Source organism: Chelonia mydas, chromosome 13, assembly GCF_015237465.2.
Source record: "Chelonia mydas isolate rCheMyd1 chromosome 13, rCheMyd1.pri.v2, whole genome shotgun sequence".
NCBI classification, from domain to species: Eukaryota; Metazoa; Chordata; order Testudines; family Cheloniidae; genus Chelonia; species Chelonia mydas.
The window spans coordinates 37569196-37583100 of NC_051253.2; the positions used below are offsets into that span (position 1 = coordinate 37569196).

At 44.5% G+C, this 13905-nt stretch overlaps 1 protein-coding gene across 1 annotated transcript; it reads left to right on the forward strand.

Moving 5' to 3' along the window:
• Positions 1 to 11884: 11884 nt before the first annotated feature.
• LOC102936218 (olfactory receptor 5D18) lies at positions 11885 to 12864 on the forward strand. The gene is made up of 2 exons (XM_043527366.1): positions 11885 to 12169; positions 12463 to 12864. Exons 1-2 carry the CDS (start codon positions 11885 to 11887, stop codon positions 12862 to 12864), a joined length of 687 nt encoding a protein of 228 aa, XP_043383301.1.
• Positions 12865 to 13905: the final 1041 nt, after the last annotated feature.

Below are 13905 nucleotides of genomic sequence, written 5' to 3' on the forward strand. Positions count from 1 at the left end.
TGTCCCCAGATGTGAAATAGTTATGGGTGAGGACAAAGTCACAAAGTTCAGCCACCAGGTTTGCCGTGACATTATCGGGGATAGTGTTTCTGATGGCTTGTGGTCTATCTTTGTGTGGAATGTTGGTGTAGAGGGCTTCTACATCCATAGTGGCCAGGATGGTGTTTTCAGGAAGATCACCAATGGATTGTAGTTTCCTCAGGAAGTCAGTGGTGTCTTGAAGATAGCTGGGAGTGCTGGTAGCGTAGGGCCTGAGGAGGGAGTCTACATAGCCAGACAATCCTGCTGTCAGGGTGCCAATGCCTGAGATGATGGGGCTTCCAGGATTTCCAGGTTTATGGATCTTGGGTAGCAGATAGAATATCTCTGGTCAGGGTTCTAGGGGTGTTTCTGTGAGGATTTAATTATATATAATTAGGTTCAACATCCTAGGGGCAGGTAAGGTACCAAATAGCGATAGTTTTGTTTTCGTGGTTGAATGTTATCTGCTAGCAGCAATGTCTTATGATTGGTATTTATCAATATGTAAACCACCCTATTATGCAGCCCTGGTGAATGGCTGTAGCATAAGTGCCTTTCTGACTATTACCATAGTAACGTCTCTGCTGTAACGAATAATGTTCTGTGGCCACCAATGAAATTGACCATTTCTTCTGTGACTTCACCCCATTGATCAATCTCTCCTGCCATGGCAACACCTGGATGTCTGGTGACCTTCAGATTCTCTTCCATAGACACCCTGCTCCATTTCTATTGACCCCGGCATCCTATGCTTGTGTCATCACCACCATCCTGTGAATCTCTTCCATGACCACAGGCAAAAGGCATTTCCCACCTGCTCCTCTCACCTCATTGGGGTTACAATTTTCTATGGGACCTAATAGCTGGTTTGCTAGCAAACGCTGTTGCACTAAGAGACCTGAACAAAGAGTTCTCCACCTTCTTGTCTCCACCCCTCAATCCCTTCATGAAGGCAAAGGAAACCTGGAGAAAAAGCTGTCAGGAAACTGTGGAGTTCAGCACAATTTAGGCCAGTTCAAGAAAATAAAACAGTTTAAGGAGCAATTAAGGTCACCCCTTGGCCACAGCAGAGTCTTGTGACCTCAGCTGGGATTTTCAGAGGCCTAAGTGAGCTTGGCATTGAACTGCCACTGAATTTTACGGTAGGGTTTTCTAAAGCACCTCAGTGATTTAATTGAGTGAACAGAGAGAGGAAAATAAGGAAGGTGTCTAGAATGGAATTTTTAATAATGACAAAGGGCCAGATTTTTAAAGGTATTTAGACACTTAAGGATGCAGATGGGGCCAAATGGGATTTCAAAAGCACCTAGGCACCTAATTTCTTTTTAGTTCAATGGGAGTTAGCCACCAAGTGCATTTTAAGTGCCTATTCACCTATCTGCCACTTTAGGCAACTAAATACCTTTAAAAAATCTGGCCTAAGTGACTTAGGTGCACAAGTCCCATTGACTTTCAGTGAGGAGTAGGACACCTAACTCATTTTGGCCTCTAGGAATAACAGAATGGCATTTGTTATGGGGATTTAGAAACTACAGACTTTCCCTCTTCTCCCCTCTTCTGGATGGATACACAGGGCCTGGGCCAATTATGTCTCTCATTAAGTTATTGGGTTGGTTCTGACCACTGCATTTGGGGCTATGGGTTTAAGAGTCTGAGCATTCAGGGCTGTGGAGGGGGGGACCCCAGTAAATGAGTAACGCAAAGTTGAGCAATACACCTGAAACCATGTAGACAAATCAGATGGATGGTGCAATAGGTAAGAGCTAGCCCAGGGATGATGGCATTTCAAATACACAATTCAATTACTGATTAATTGCAGCATGATAGTCTCATAGCAATTTTCAATTTAAATAATAAGTAAATAAAATCTTTCCTCAAGCCATGACAATAAAATCAACGCTCTAGCACAACTCAATCGGTGATGCTGTTGCACATCATCTAGACGTTCCTCTCCTTAGTGCGTGGACAATGGACAGTCTTTGAAGAAATGGTGTATTGTCCTTGGTTTAGTGATGGAGTTTCTGTTGTGGAGAGTTGTTGCAAACAACAAAAGAGTTTGCTTTCTGCCTGAATCTCTCTAACTAGAGTCAATGCTTGGGGGAGAGTTGTTCTCCGGAAACCAGACATTTGTATCTGGACTGCTATTTCTGAAAGATGGGTTTGCCTTCATGCTATTTATGACCACCTCTGTTCCAGGACTGGCATAAATAAACTTCAGTAAGAATGCACCCAGGAAACTCCACATCACTGAGTTTTCCTCCAACAGGAAATGAAATTGCAACTACCCAACATCTGCTACTGCTCAGCAGAGGGACAGACAATAAAGTCAGTCTCACTTAGTTCTTTATGCCACTTTTCTTTCTATCCACTGAATAGTCTATTCCTAACTCCCTAAAAAGGGCTTTGAGTTCCAGCACAGAAGTGATTCAGGGTAGCGGTCTCCTTGTCTCTTGAACCTGCCTCTGATTTCTGTCCTAGTCCCTGGCTCTTGGCTCTTTCCCCTCACAACCCGCTTTTAACACTGTCAGGAAAGGCTGTTTAGAACACGGCCTGACTCACCATTGTGCTGCTCCAGGTTTATACTGGACATATCCACTGGGCATCAGACAGTGTCAGAGCTCCCTTGTGTGGCTTGCTACTCCCTTGCATCATCAGAGATTTCAGTGGGTGATCTGAACTGGGAACTGTGGGCTTGCGTCATCTTGACATTATTTAGTAAGAAATAATCAAGGATAGGATTTTCAAAAGAGGGGGATTATGGTGCCTGAAGCCCATTGAACATTAATGGCAGTAGGCACCTAACTCCCCTGGAGTCATTTGAAAATCCCAGCCTAATAAATAATAATAATAATAATTAATAATATAATAAATCCTCAAGAGATTTGAACAAGGATCTGTTATCTCTGTGGTGACTGCCCTGACCAATGCGGGGGGGTGTCTCTCAGACTATCCATTGAGGCAGGTCCATTTTGTATTAAATAAATAATTCAATATGCATCGGGCTAGAGAAAGCATGAGACCCACTCTACAGTCCACTGCTTAGGGCACTCACCTGAGGGGCTCTACCCTGGCTGCCTAGATGTCAATGTGGGATTCCAGGTGCCAGGCTTGACCTATTAGGCTTTAAATAGCTTGGTACCAAGCTACATCAGAAATCACCTTTGTTTCTGAACAATACTGCCAAAGCTGTAACCAGCCGAGGAATTCAAGCTGGGCCGTTCTTGCAATGAAGGAAAGGGGGCTGCTTGTAGAGCATTCTTCATAAGCAGCCCTTCATTTTGGTTAAGATTTTCAGAAGTCCCTATGGGATATTTTTAAGGTGTTTTAGGTATTTTAGGAAATGGGACTTGCTCCTAAGTTATTCAGGTCAGATTTTTAAAGGTATTTTAGGCATTTAGTTGGATTTTCAAAAGCATTTAGGCACCTAAAACTCACTGATTTCAGTGGTTGTTAGGTGCCCGGGTGCTTCTGAAAATCCCACTAGATGCCTAAAATACCTTTAAAAATCTGGACCTGAATAATTTAGGAGCAAGTCCCATGTCCTAAAAGTGACTTCAGGCCAGATTTTCCAAGATATTTAGGCATCTAAAGATGCAGATAGGGGCATGCTGGGATTTACTAAAATGCCTAAGTGAGCTACACTCCTAAAATTTAGGCAGGTTTGAAAATGTTACTGCTGAATACGAGCATCTAAACTGCAGCTTGGTGCCTAATGGGATTTTCAAAAGCATTAACGTGCCTAACTCTGATTGATTTAAATGGGAGTTAGTCACCTTTGTCACACTTAGGATCTCTGAAAATGTCACCAGGACATATTTGTATCTTTAGGCACCTAAATACCTTGGAAAATCTGGCTCTGAGTCACCTTTGACAATGGGATGGAGGCACTTTTGAAATTTTTGTGCTAGGGAACTTGCCCAGGATCACATGTGGAGCTTGGCACAGAGCCAGGAACTGATGCCCTGTGTCCTGAAACCTAGGGCAAGGTCCTGGCTCCTGAATAACCCTTACTAATCACAAAATCTTTGACCACTTGAGCCAAAGAACAATTTCAATGGTAATGAATAAAAGGGGGAACTCCTCACAGAGGATGCTGGATACAAAGAGACCTATTGGCCTATCCAGTAGTCCATCCCTCCAACCATAAACATTAAAGATGTGGAAAGGCTGTGATAGTGTTGTCTAGTTGTTAGAGTACTGGACGGGAACTCAGGAGGTCTGGGTCCTATTCTGGTTTTGCTTCTTGCCTGATGAGGAATCTTGGGCAAGTCACTCTGTGCCTCAGTTTCCCTACCTGTGAAATGGGGATAATGACACTGCCTTAGGGACCTGTTGAAGGATTGGCCTTTTTGGAGCCTACAACGTGCCTGCACATCTGATACATCACATAAACATGCACTGAATAAGTGAATGAAAAAGAGCTTGTGTGCACATCAAAACCCATTGTAGAGGGGCCTCTCTCTATGGCCATCTATCAGCTAAGATATATTGAAAGCACCTATCAAAATATATGCAACCAGTGGTTGAACATGACCTTGGGCGACATTCTCATTTATACTGAGGACAAGGGACACTAAAGTGGGAGCAAATCCTATTTATGGCATAAAGAGGCCTTTGTATGAATGACAGTCAGGCCCCTTATGCATTGACTTCACCTCTCAGCTTCATGTCTTGGTGTCTTGCACATTTCATTTCTGAAATATCTCTCTGTTTGTCTCTTGTTTCCCTTCATATCACCTAACAAGAAAAGTTAACATGCTGCATTGGCCAGTGGATTTCCCACATGCCTTGAGACCAGGAGACCTGTCTTCTGTTGCTGTCTCCGCCACTGATCTGCTGGCTGACCTTGGGCAAGTCACTTCCCCTTCCCAGGCCTCAGTTTCCCCATCTGTGAAACTGGCATTCACAGACATATAATCAGTACAATGAAAATGTATGGAATAAAATTATTATACACTGTTTAAGTACAACTAGTAAAGTGGTGGATGTTTATTTTTCAGTCACCCGGGCTCCTGACACACACAGGGCATGACAAAGAGGGAGGTTTCCCATGAGGTTGCACTGGCCTCCACATTCACACTGTTTTAACAAGTGACATGGGGTTAATTCCCCCAGGAGGTCCATTTAAAAGTGATCACAATCAGCAGTCTGGGAGGAGACCCGTCTAGCAGCAGAAGACTGTGTGAGGCTGCATTCCCTTACAAACTCTGTAAGAATCTACCCCAGGAAGCGCTGAGGTTCTGTGTAATCCGCACAAGCAAGAGCATCAAGCAAGAGCAGCCCAGGCCAGCAGCAAAACTAAGGTGTCTTTGCTGAGCGAAGGAGAGTGTGTGAGACAGTGAGGACAGCGGGTGCCCTTGAGGGAGAGGTTGCCACTGGATGCTGAGGATTAAAGGTAAATCAGATCATTCCGATTGACCTCCTGAGGTCTCCTCCAACCCTAATCTTCTGTGATTCTACAATTCTGTTGTTGCCGGCACTCAATGCCGAGAGGCAAAACAACAGCAGGGGTTTGTTACCCGGTATGTTTTACTTAATAATTACAACAGGGTGGAGAAGCAGAAAAATTTATTTGCAGCTGCAAACAAGGTACAGGGAGAATAGAATTTTAAATTCTGCACACCAGAGCAGGTTATTATACACACTTTTATATTTTTTAATGCTATTGTACTACATATTAGCCAATTAAAACTTTGTACAAATATTTTGTTTTTTTTATATGGGTTATAACAATGTTTATTTTTTGTAATTTTTAACAAGCATTTTTAGTAACTTAAATAACTAGCACATTTTGTTTGGCCTTGTAACTATTTTTTATTATTTTTAAGTTGGCGTTAGCAAACTTTATATTATAAGGCATTGTTTTAAGAGCAAAAGAGCTTATTTAAACCAGCCAGGCCTGAATTTTATTAAGGGGGGTTAAGAAGAAGCCCTTAGGCTTTTAGCAGGGAGACTTTTTTGACCCTTATGGCCTTTTATTTCCTCGACTTAACTAGTGGCCATGCCCTAGGGTTTTTAACAATTTTTTTTTGAGAATATTTATTTTTATTGCTTGAGTTTTTTTTTTTTTTATTTATTTATTAGCGGGCTATGCATAAAATTAAAATTTTTAAAACTATGTAAAATAAGCATTTTTATACAGGACTACATAGAACACAGTAAACATAACATGATTAATACAGGGAAAAAAAACTTAAATAATAGGCTAAACAACCCACTTAGCCATGGGGAAAGGCCCCAACCAGAAAATAAAGAGCTTAGCTAATTTTTTTTAGTTTGCTGATGAATGCTTTTTACCAGCTGCTTTAGACGTTGTAAATTAGCTTTTACGGATGGCCCTGCATTTGTTAGATTAAAGTAACACATGCCTGCAAACTTTTGGCATAGGTGACCATGGTGTAGAAGCAAATAGTTTACAGCTAGCTTGTTTTGTAGCATACTTTGACGTACTTTTTTTAACTTATGTGAGAGTTGGGCCAGGACGGTTGAGGTTAAATTAATGGCTTTTGCCACCGTGCAGGCAAGGTGCTCTACTGCGTGATAATTATGCACCACAAGCCTAGGGATACCAACTAAGGAAAAGGCCAGAGCTGCTGCCTTACTTTTTGAGAATAAGGTTACTTTTGACCTACAGGTGGAATCAAGGGGAATAGCATCCCTTTTATGATGGGCAGATAACTGCGGAGGGTATGGAAAAATCAATGGAGCCATGCGACCAAGAGAGCAGGGACCCCCAGAACTATTGGCTGGGACATAGGAATACGCATGTCTGCCACATGTAAGGAACCACCCTGCTGGCAATTTTATGTTCCCATAGGCAAAGGAGATTTTTACATTGTTATTATATTTAAGTTTTTTATTGGTGAGGTTTTTTTTAATGTGAGTAGCATTTACAAACCTCATACAAGAGGGGGCAAGGGTTGTATTGACTAGGTAATAAGAAAACATGGAGGCATTTAACTTATACTGGGCAGATTTAACCGTATATAAATCAGTATAAGTAAATGTTTTAATGCTGTGAATAATAATGATAATTATTAATGCTGAACCAGGGTTGGGGCTGCACATACACCAATAAAACAAGTTTTTATGATTGCACCCACTGAAAATGTATGTGGCAAACAAAACAACGTTGCGTTTACTGCACTCTGGGCCAGTGCCAGCCAGGTATTTACGGGTACAATGCCTGAAACAGCAGTACTAGTTAGGCACATGGCCAAGAGGGGGAATAAAATATACTTTTTTATTTATTTTTTTGCTTTTTTGGCAGGCTGCCATTTAAATAGTAATTTTAGTTTAAGACTTTTAGTGGAGGGGGCTGAATGCATGGTCTACCTTTTAGCCGGGGGGGGGGGGGGGGGGGGGGGGTTTGACACCGCTTTCAGCCAGGTATAATGAATTTAATTTTTGTGTCTCTCGACCTTTGCTGCCGTGTGGGACACCAGCAGGATGATATAGGGTCCCTTCCACTTTTTTTGGAGGGGCTCGTCTTTCCAGGTATGTACGAGCACTGAATTACCAGGCTGCAGGGGTGAATCTAAGGGTAGAGGCTGGGAATTTTTAGTATAGCTGTGAAGAGACAAAAGAACAGCAGACAGGGAACACATATACTGAGACAAAAACCCATTCCCCAATTCCCACTCTCCCCCTGACACAACCGGTGTACCATTTATAGGCCATGCCCTTTTAAACATAATTTTAAAGGGACTGAGCCCTAATCTACCCTTTGGGAGAGCACGGATGCGGAGCAGAACTAGGGGCAGGGCATCGGGCCACCGTAGGGAGGCCTCCTGGCATACTTTTGAGAGATGTTGCTTAAGGGTCTGATTGGTTTGCTTTACTACTCTACTGGTTTGCGGTCTCCAGGGTGTATGGAGTTTTTAGGGAATCTGTAAGGCGTCTGAGATGCTTTGGACGATTTTTGACGTGAAAAGTGTGTTTTATTGTCAGATTCCATCCACTGGGGAAGTCTAAAGCGAGGAATAATTTTTTTAACAAACTTGACAGCCACTGTCTTGGCAGTGCAATTGCGACATGGAAAGGCTTCTGGCCATCCGCTGAATCTATCCACTTGACAAGGAGATACTTGAACCCTTGGGTCCGGGGAAACTTAGTAAAGTTTATTTGCCACACCCGTCTGGGGCCTGGAGTGGGTTCCAGGGCTGCTGGTGGTACTGGGTGTTTTGGGTGGGGTTATTTTTTTGACAAACTAAGCAGTCCGCTTGTACCTGGGCAGCCAGGGGTCAGAGTCTGGATGTTATGAAGTACTTTTTCATTAGTTGGATAAGTGCCTCCCTGCCAGCATGAGTGGTTTGATGTAGTTTCTGTAATACTGGCAGAATTAGGCTCTTTGGTAAGAGGACTTTCCCTTCCAGGGAATGAAGCCATCCCTCCTTTTCCTGGAGACCAAGTTTGTCAGCTAGCTGGTTTTTTTTTTTAGAATACTGAGGGGTTGGGAGCTCCCCCACTGATGCGATAAGGGCATGCATATAGGTGTTCTCAGTCTGAGGGGACATCAGGGTGGCAGCATGCTTTGCCTCTCTATCTGCCCTGGCATTACCCCTGGTTACATTTTGATCCTCCCTCTGATGGGCCTTACAGTGTACCACTGCCACTTCCCAGGGGAGTTGCACTGCCTCTAGAAGCCGGAGAATTTGGGGCCCATACTTGACTGGGGAGCCTTGGGCTGTCAGCCTTCCCCTCTGCTTCCACAGGCCAGCATGAGCATGCAGCACCCCAAAAGCATATTTGGAATCAGTGAAAATATTGACCCGTTTTCCTTTGGACAGTTCGAGTGCACGGGTCAGGGCCACTAGCTCAGCCAACTAGGCAGAGGTCCCAGCGGGCAAACTTTCAGCTTCTACGGTGTCATTGAGGGTCACAATAGCATAACCCGCTCTTTTTTGTTTATTTATTACTATGCTGCTACTATTAGTGTACTACTTATAATCTGCATTTGGGAGGGGCACATTTTTTAAGTTTGGGCTGCTAGAATATTGGGCATTCATGATTTTTAAACAGTTATGTTTTTGTTTCTCAGTTTCTGGTAAGAGCGTGGCAGGGTTAAGAGATGAACAAGGCTGCAGCGTGACCTCAGGGTTTTTTAAGAGCTTTGCTTGGTATCTTGCTATACGCGCTTGTGTGAGCCAGAGGCCGCCCTTAAGATCTAGTAAAGCACGTACCATGTGTGGTGTAAAAACCTGTATTGTTCCCCCTAGTGTCAGTTTTTTTGCTTTTGCCAGGGTCGGGGCGGTGGCTGCCACTGCCCGCACGCACGCTGGCCAGCCCCTGGCTACTTGGTCCAGTTGTTTAGAAAAATATGCCACCGGACGTTTTTATGCTTTTAGCAGCTGTGTGAGTTCTTTTAGGGCCACCCCCTTTTGTTTATATACATACAACTGAAATGGCTTGGAGAGATCTGGCAGACCTAGAGCCGGGGCTTTTATTAACCCCTTCAGTTGCCAGTAGCAGACTCCCTCACTGTGACAAGAGCCACAGGCAAAGATACCAAGTGCCTAGTGTATGCCCCAGCAAAATGTGCTTTGGGAAACAGAACCATACCCCATAAGCTAGTATACCTCCCTGAATGCCAACACCGTTGCTGGGATGGGACCTGCTGTGTTGCCTCGGTGCCACCCTGCATTTTACTCAAGATGAAATAACCCTTACCTTACCCCCTGAAAATGAAAATGCTCAGCTATGCAAGCCCCAAAATGGGACCAGTAAAAAGTCCAAGTGTATCCCCTTGTTCCTGGGACAAGTGCTGGGGGGTTCAGTTAGGAGGGAAAAGTCGGCATGTTGGGGAGCAGAGTGGCCGGAGCGCTCACTCAGGCCCGCCCTGTAACCGTGCACTTACTGCTCTGTGACACTGCCTGTTCCCTTCCGGACACGTCTCATCGCAGCTCCTAATGCCGCTGAGCTGAGACGCCGCAGAGCGCGGCGGGGGGGACGGCGTCGCGGCTGCTGTACTGCAGCAGGGACACAGCACCGACGTCCCCTTCAGTCCCCCCGTCCCTGACAGACACAGACGCATCTGCTGGGCTGCTGGGTGGAGCTGGAGGCAGAATTGTCCTGATTTTCGGTTTCCCTTCCCCTCCCCTCAGACAGGCCTGATGATCCCTCTGACATCTCCTTCACCTTCATCCCTCCTGGCCCAGCCCTTTCACACATGCCTCCCCAGATGTTTCCAAATGGAGGAGTGGAGATTTTTCATCCACTCCTGGGCCCAATCCTTAAGGTCTAGGTGGCCTCCTATGCCAAGCCCTGGGAGAGCTCCGGGCTCTTCCCACCCTACACAGGAGCAGAGCCCTGGGGTGACGATACGTGGAAAGCTTTTCAGATCAGGGAACAGGGCAGCCCCCCCTGTATGCCTGACACCCACTGTGGGTCTTCCCTGCCCGGTTCCATTTCTCATTCTCCCCCTGATACGTCTCCTCATGGCTCCTAACATGGCTGAGCTGAGACAGTGGCTGGGAGGACCGAGTTACGTCTGCTCTATTGCTGCCCAGAATCCGCCTGTAATTGCACACCAACAGGCGTGCACACGTTAGCTGGGCTGCAGGGTGCAGCTGGGGACAGAATGTGTGTGAGGGTTTCTAGCTGTCTCGCGGGGTTCATAAGAGTGTGAGGGATCTGTGTCCGTGTCTTCTTGGGGTGTCCCTTGTGCATGAGGTACAGTGTGTAGGAGATAGATAAATAGATAGATAGATAGATTTATTTGCCCAGGGCAATAACTTATAACTTCCTCAATTCATAGATTCCAAGGCCAGAAGGGACCATTGTGATCAGTTACGCTGAATATCTTTGCCAGTGGTTTTCAATCTGCGGTCCATGGACCCCAGGGGTCAGCCGACTATGTCTAAGGGGTCTGTGAAAGGTTGTTGTTACCACAGAAAGTGGCTTTTAACCTGTGTTCTGCAGATCCCTGGGGGGTCCGCAGATTATGGCTAAAATTTCCAAAGGGGTCTGCACCTCCATTCAAAATTTTTAGGGCTTCACAAATGAAAACCACTGCTCTAGGCCATAGAACTCCCCCAAAGTAATTTCTGTGTGACCCTGGGGGACCGGGGATCATTTCCCTGCTCCATTACAAACGCCTGTGTAACCTTAGCAACTCACTTATGGCCACAGTTTCAAAGGTATTTAGCCACCTAAAGCAGCAGGTACACAGCTAATGGGATTTTCAAAATAATCTAAGGTGTTTAGGCACCTAATCCCATTGACTTCAATGTAACTCTGGTACCTAAACTGCTTGTAGGCTTTTGAAACTCCAGTAAGCAACTACCTGCATCTTTAGTGCCTACATGCCTTTGAACATCTGGCCCTTTGTGTAAAACAGGCATAATAGCATGTTCCTACTTCCCAGGAGGTGCTGTGAGGGTAAGTACATTATAGAACATGAGGTGATCAGATACTTTGGTTATGGGGGCCATATGAGGGCCTAAGAATAAATGCATACGCATAGTTGCACCAGCTCAGTTAAAAATGTACAAGAGATACAAGCTTTCATAGTACTGGGCAGGAGGCCAACAATAAATTGCCTGGCCAAACAATTCCCCATGTAGATGCTGTTGCATCAATATCCATCATGGGATCTTACGGCTCCTCTGTAGAATCCGAGACTGCCTACTAATAAAGGCATATTATTAAAGAAACCAGATTAGATGGATTGTTCTGGTGTGGCAATGCCCATGTTCCTTACCAAGTCTCAAAGGTTTCAGCCTTAGAAGACAGTAAATGACCTTCTCGGAGTCCCATTGGTACTTTTCTGTAATCATATGGATGCTGCTTTATCGAGTTTAACAGGAGAGAGAGAAAAAAACTCCAGTGTTTCTTGTTTCCTTCCTCCTACTAGATATGTCCCATGGGGAAAGGAGAAGGGGAAAATCAAACGTCCATCACTGAGTTCATCCTCCTAGGATTTGGGAATGTCCCAGAACTGCAGGTTCTTCTCCTGCTGCTTCCAGTGATCTACGTGGTGACCGTGGCCGGGAACATCCTCATCATTGTGCTAGTTGCCTCTGATCAGCACCTTCACACCCCCATGTACTTCTTCCTGGGGAACTTGTCCTGCTTAGAGACCTGCTACATCTCCACCATCCTGCCCAGGCTGCTGGCCAGTCTCCTGACGGGGAACAGAACCATCTCAGTCAATGGCTGCTTCATACAATTACATTTTTTTGGTTCTCTAGAAGGTGCAGAATGTTACCTCCTAGCTGCGATGTCCTATGATCGGTATTTAGCAATATGTAAACCTCTGCATTATGCAGCCCGTATGAAAGGGAGGTTCTGCCTCCAGCTAGCAGCTGGGTCATGGCTATGGCCATTTGTGGCTAGTACCCTACTTGTATGTTTAGTTTCACAATTAATATTCTGTGATTAATTAATATATGCCCTAATGAAATTGACCATTTCTTTTGTGATTTCACCCCAATGACTAAGCTTTCTTGTAATGATACTAACTTGGTCATACTGGTGAGTTTCATACTCTGCTCCATAGAGGTGCTTTCCACATTTATATTAACAGTAACATCCTATATTTCAATCATCACCACCATCCTGAGAATCCCTTCCACCACCGGGAGGAAAAAAGCATTTTCCACCTGCTCCTCTCACCTCATGGTGGTGACAATTTTCTTTGGGACCCTGATCATTGTCTATATGCTCCCAGACGTTGCTGTACTGAGAGACCTGAACAAAGCGCTTTCTGTCTTCTACACTGTCCTGACTCCCCTGGCCAATCCCCTCATCTACAGCCTGAGAAACAGAGAGGTCAAGGAAGCCATGAGGAAAGTCATCCAAACTATGCGGCACTCACAAAAATTCAGATGGATTGACCGATAGGGGAGTCAACCTGTGTGGTTTAGCCAGCAAGTGAGGTAGCATTGAGGTTGCCCCTAGATCATGTTAATCACATGATCTGTGAGTAATGAGGGGATAATACTAACAGCTACATATTTCCTCTGCTTCTGTGTTCTGACTCTCCACATTTTACAAGGCACCTGGAATTCTGCACACCTCTGTATCTGGGAAGATAATGATAGTTTAGATAATTTAGTCAAGATTGGACTATTTCTTAGTATCTCAAGACTTGATCAATTCTGTCACTGATTGTGTCATTATTCATTAATTATTAATTAATATTAATTATTATTATATCTGACCATGTTCTATATGTATGTCTTGTATGCGCCCCCAACTAAAATGTGGAAGTTAAATACCTCTCTGCTGTTTGACACATCATTTGTTAACTCTCTCCAGCAGGAGTTAGAACTTTAAAAATAAACAAATGTCTCCCCTCCTCCACTTCATCAGCCACCCCACTTCGGGGAACCTTTCAAGCCTTCATCAGAGGCCTCATAAGTGCTGACCACTGTTGTAAATATAACTCCTTTCATGCTACATTAACTCATATGGTTTGAGAATACCCCTATGTCAAAAATTTCTGGTCTGAGATGGGTCAAGGGACCAATTTGATACTGGATGCTAAGCCTTCCCCCTTAAGTTTCATTCCTTGACCTGTTCCTGATACCTGGAGATTACCTGGCAACAAGGCAGTGTGGTTCCACAATGAAGCTTTGATCACTAAAAAGTTAATCCTGCAAAACTGGAAAAGTTTCTCCCCACCTGAGCACTGCCTGGCTCAGTGAGCTGGGAGAGCTAGCGAACGAGTGGTGTTCTGCAGAAAGGGAATGGCCGGAAAATTCAAAGCAGTTTGGGCTGACTTTTTAAAGGTCTGTGATTAACATAGACCCTGAAGATAAATATGTTGCTTCCCCTCCCTTTATCCTAACCCTCTTGATTTACGTTATGTGTTATGATGAATCTGGTATTTTGGAATATTTCTTGTATTGGGAAAAGTTAATAAAAAATGATAAATACAAA

Coding starts and splice junctions, on each gene's coding strand:
- LOC102936218 (XM_043527366.1), top strand. CDS start 11,885: ATGGGGAAAGGAGAAGGGGAAAATCAAACGTCCATCACTGAGTTCATC. Junction 12,170..12,462: donor CGGGGAACAGAACCATCTCA/GTCAATGGCTGC, acceptor CCAATGACTAAG/CTTTCTTGTAATGATACTAA.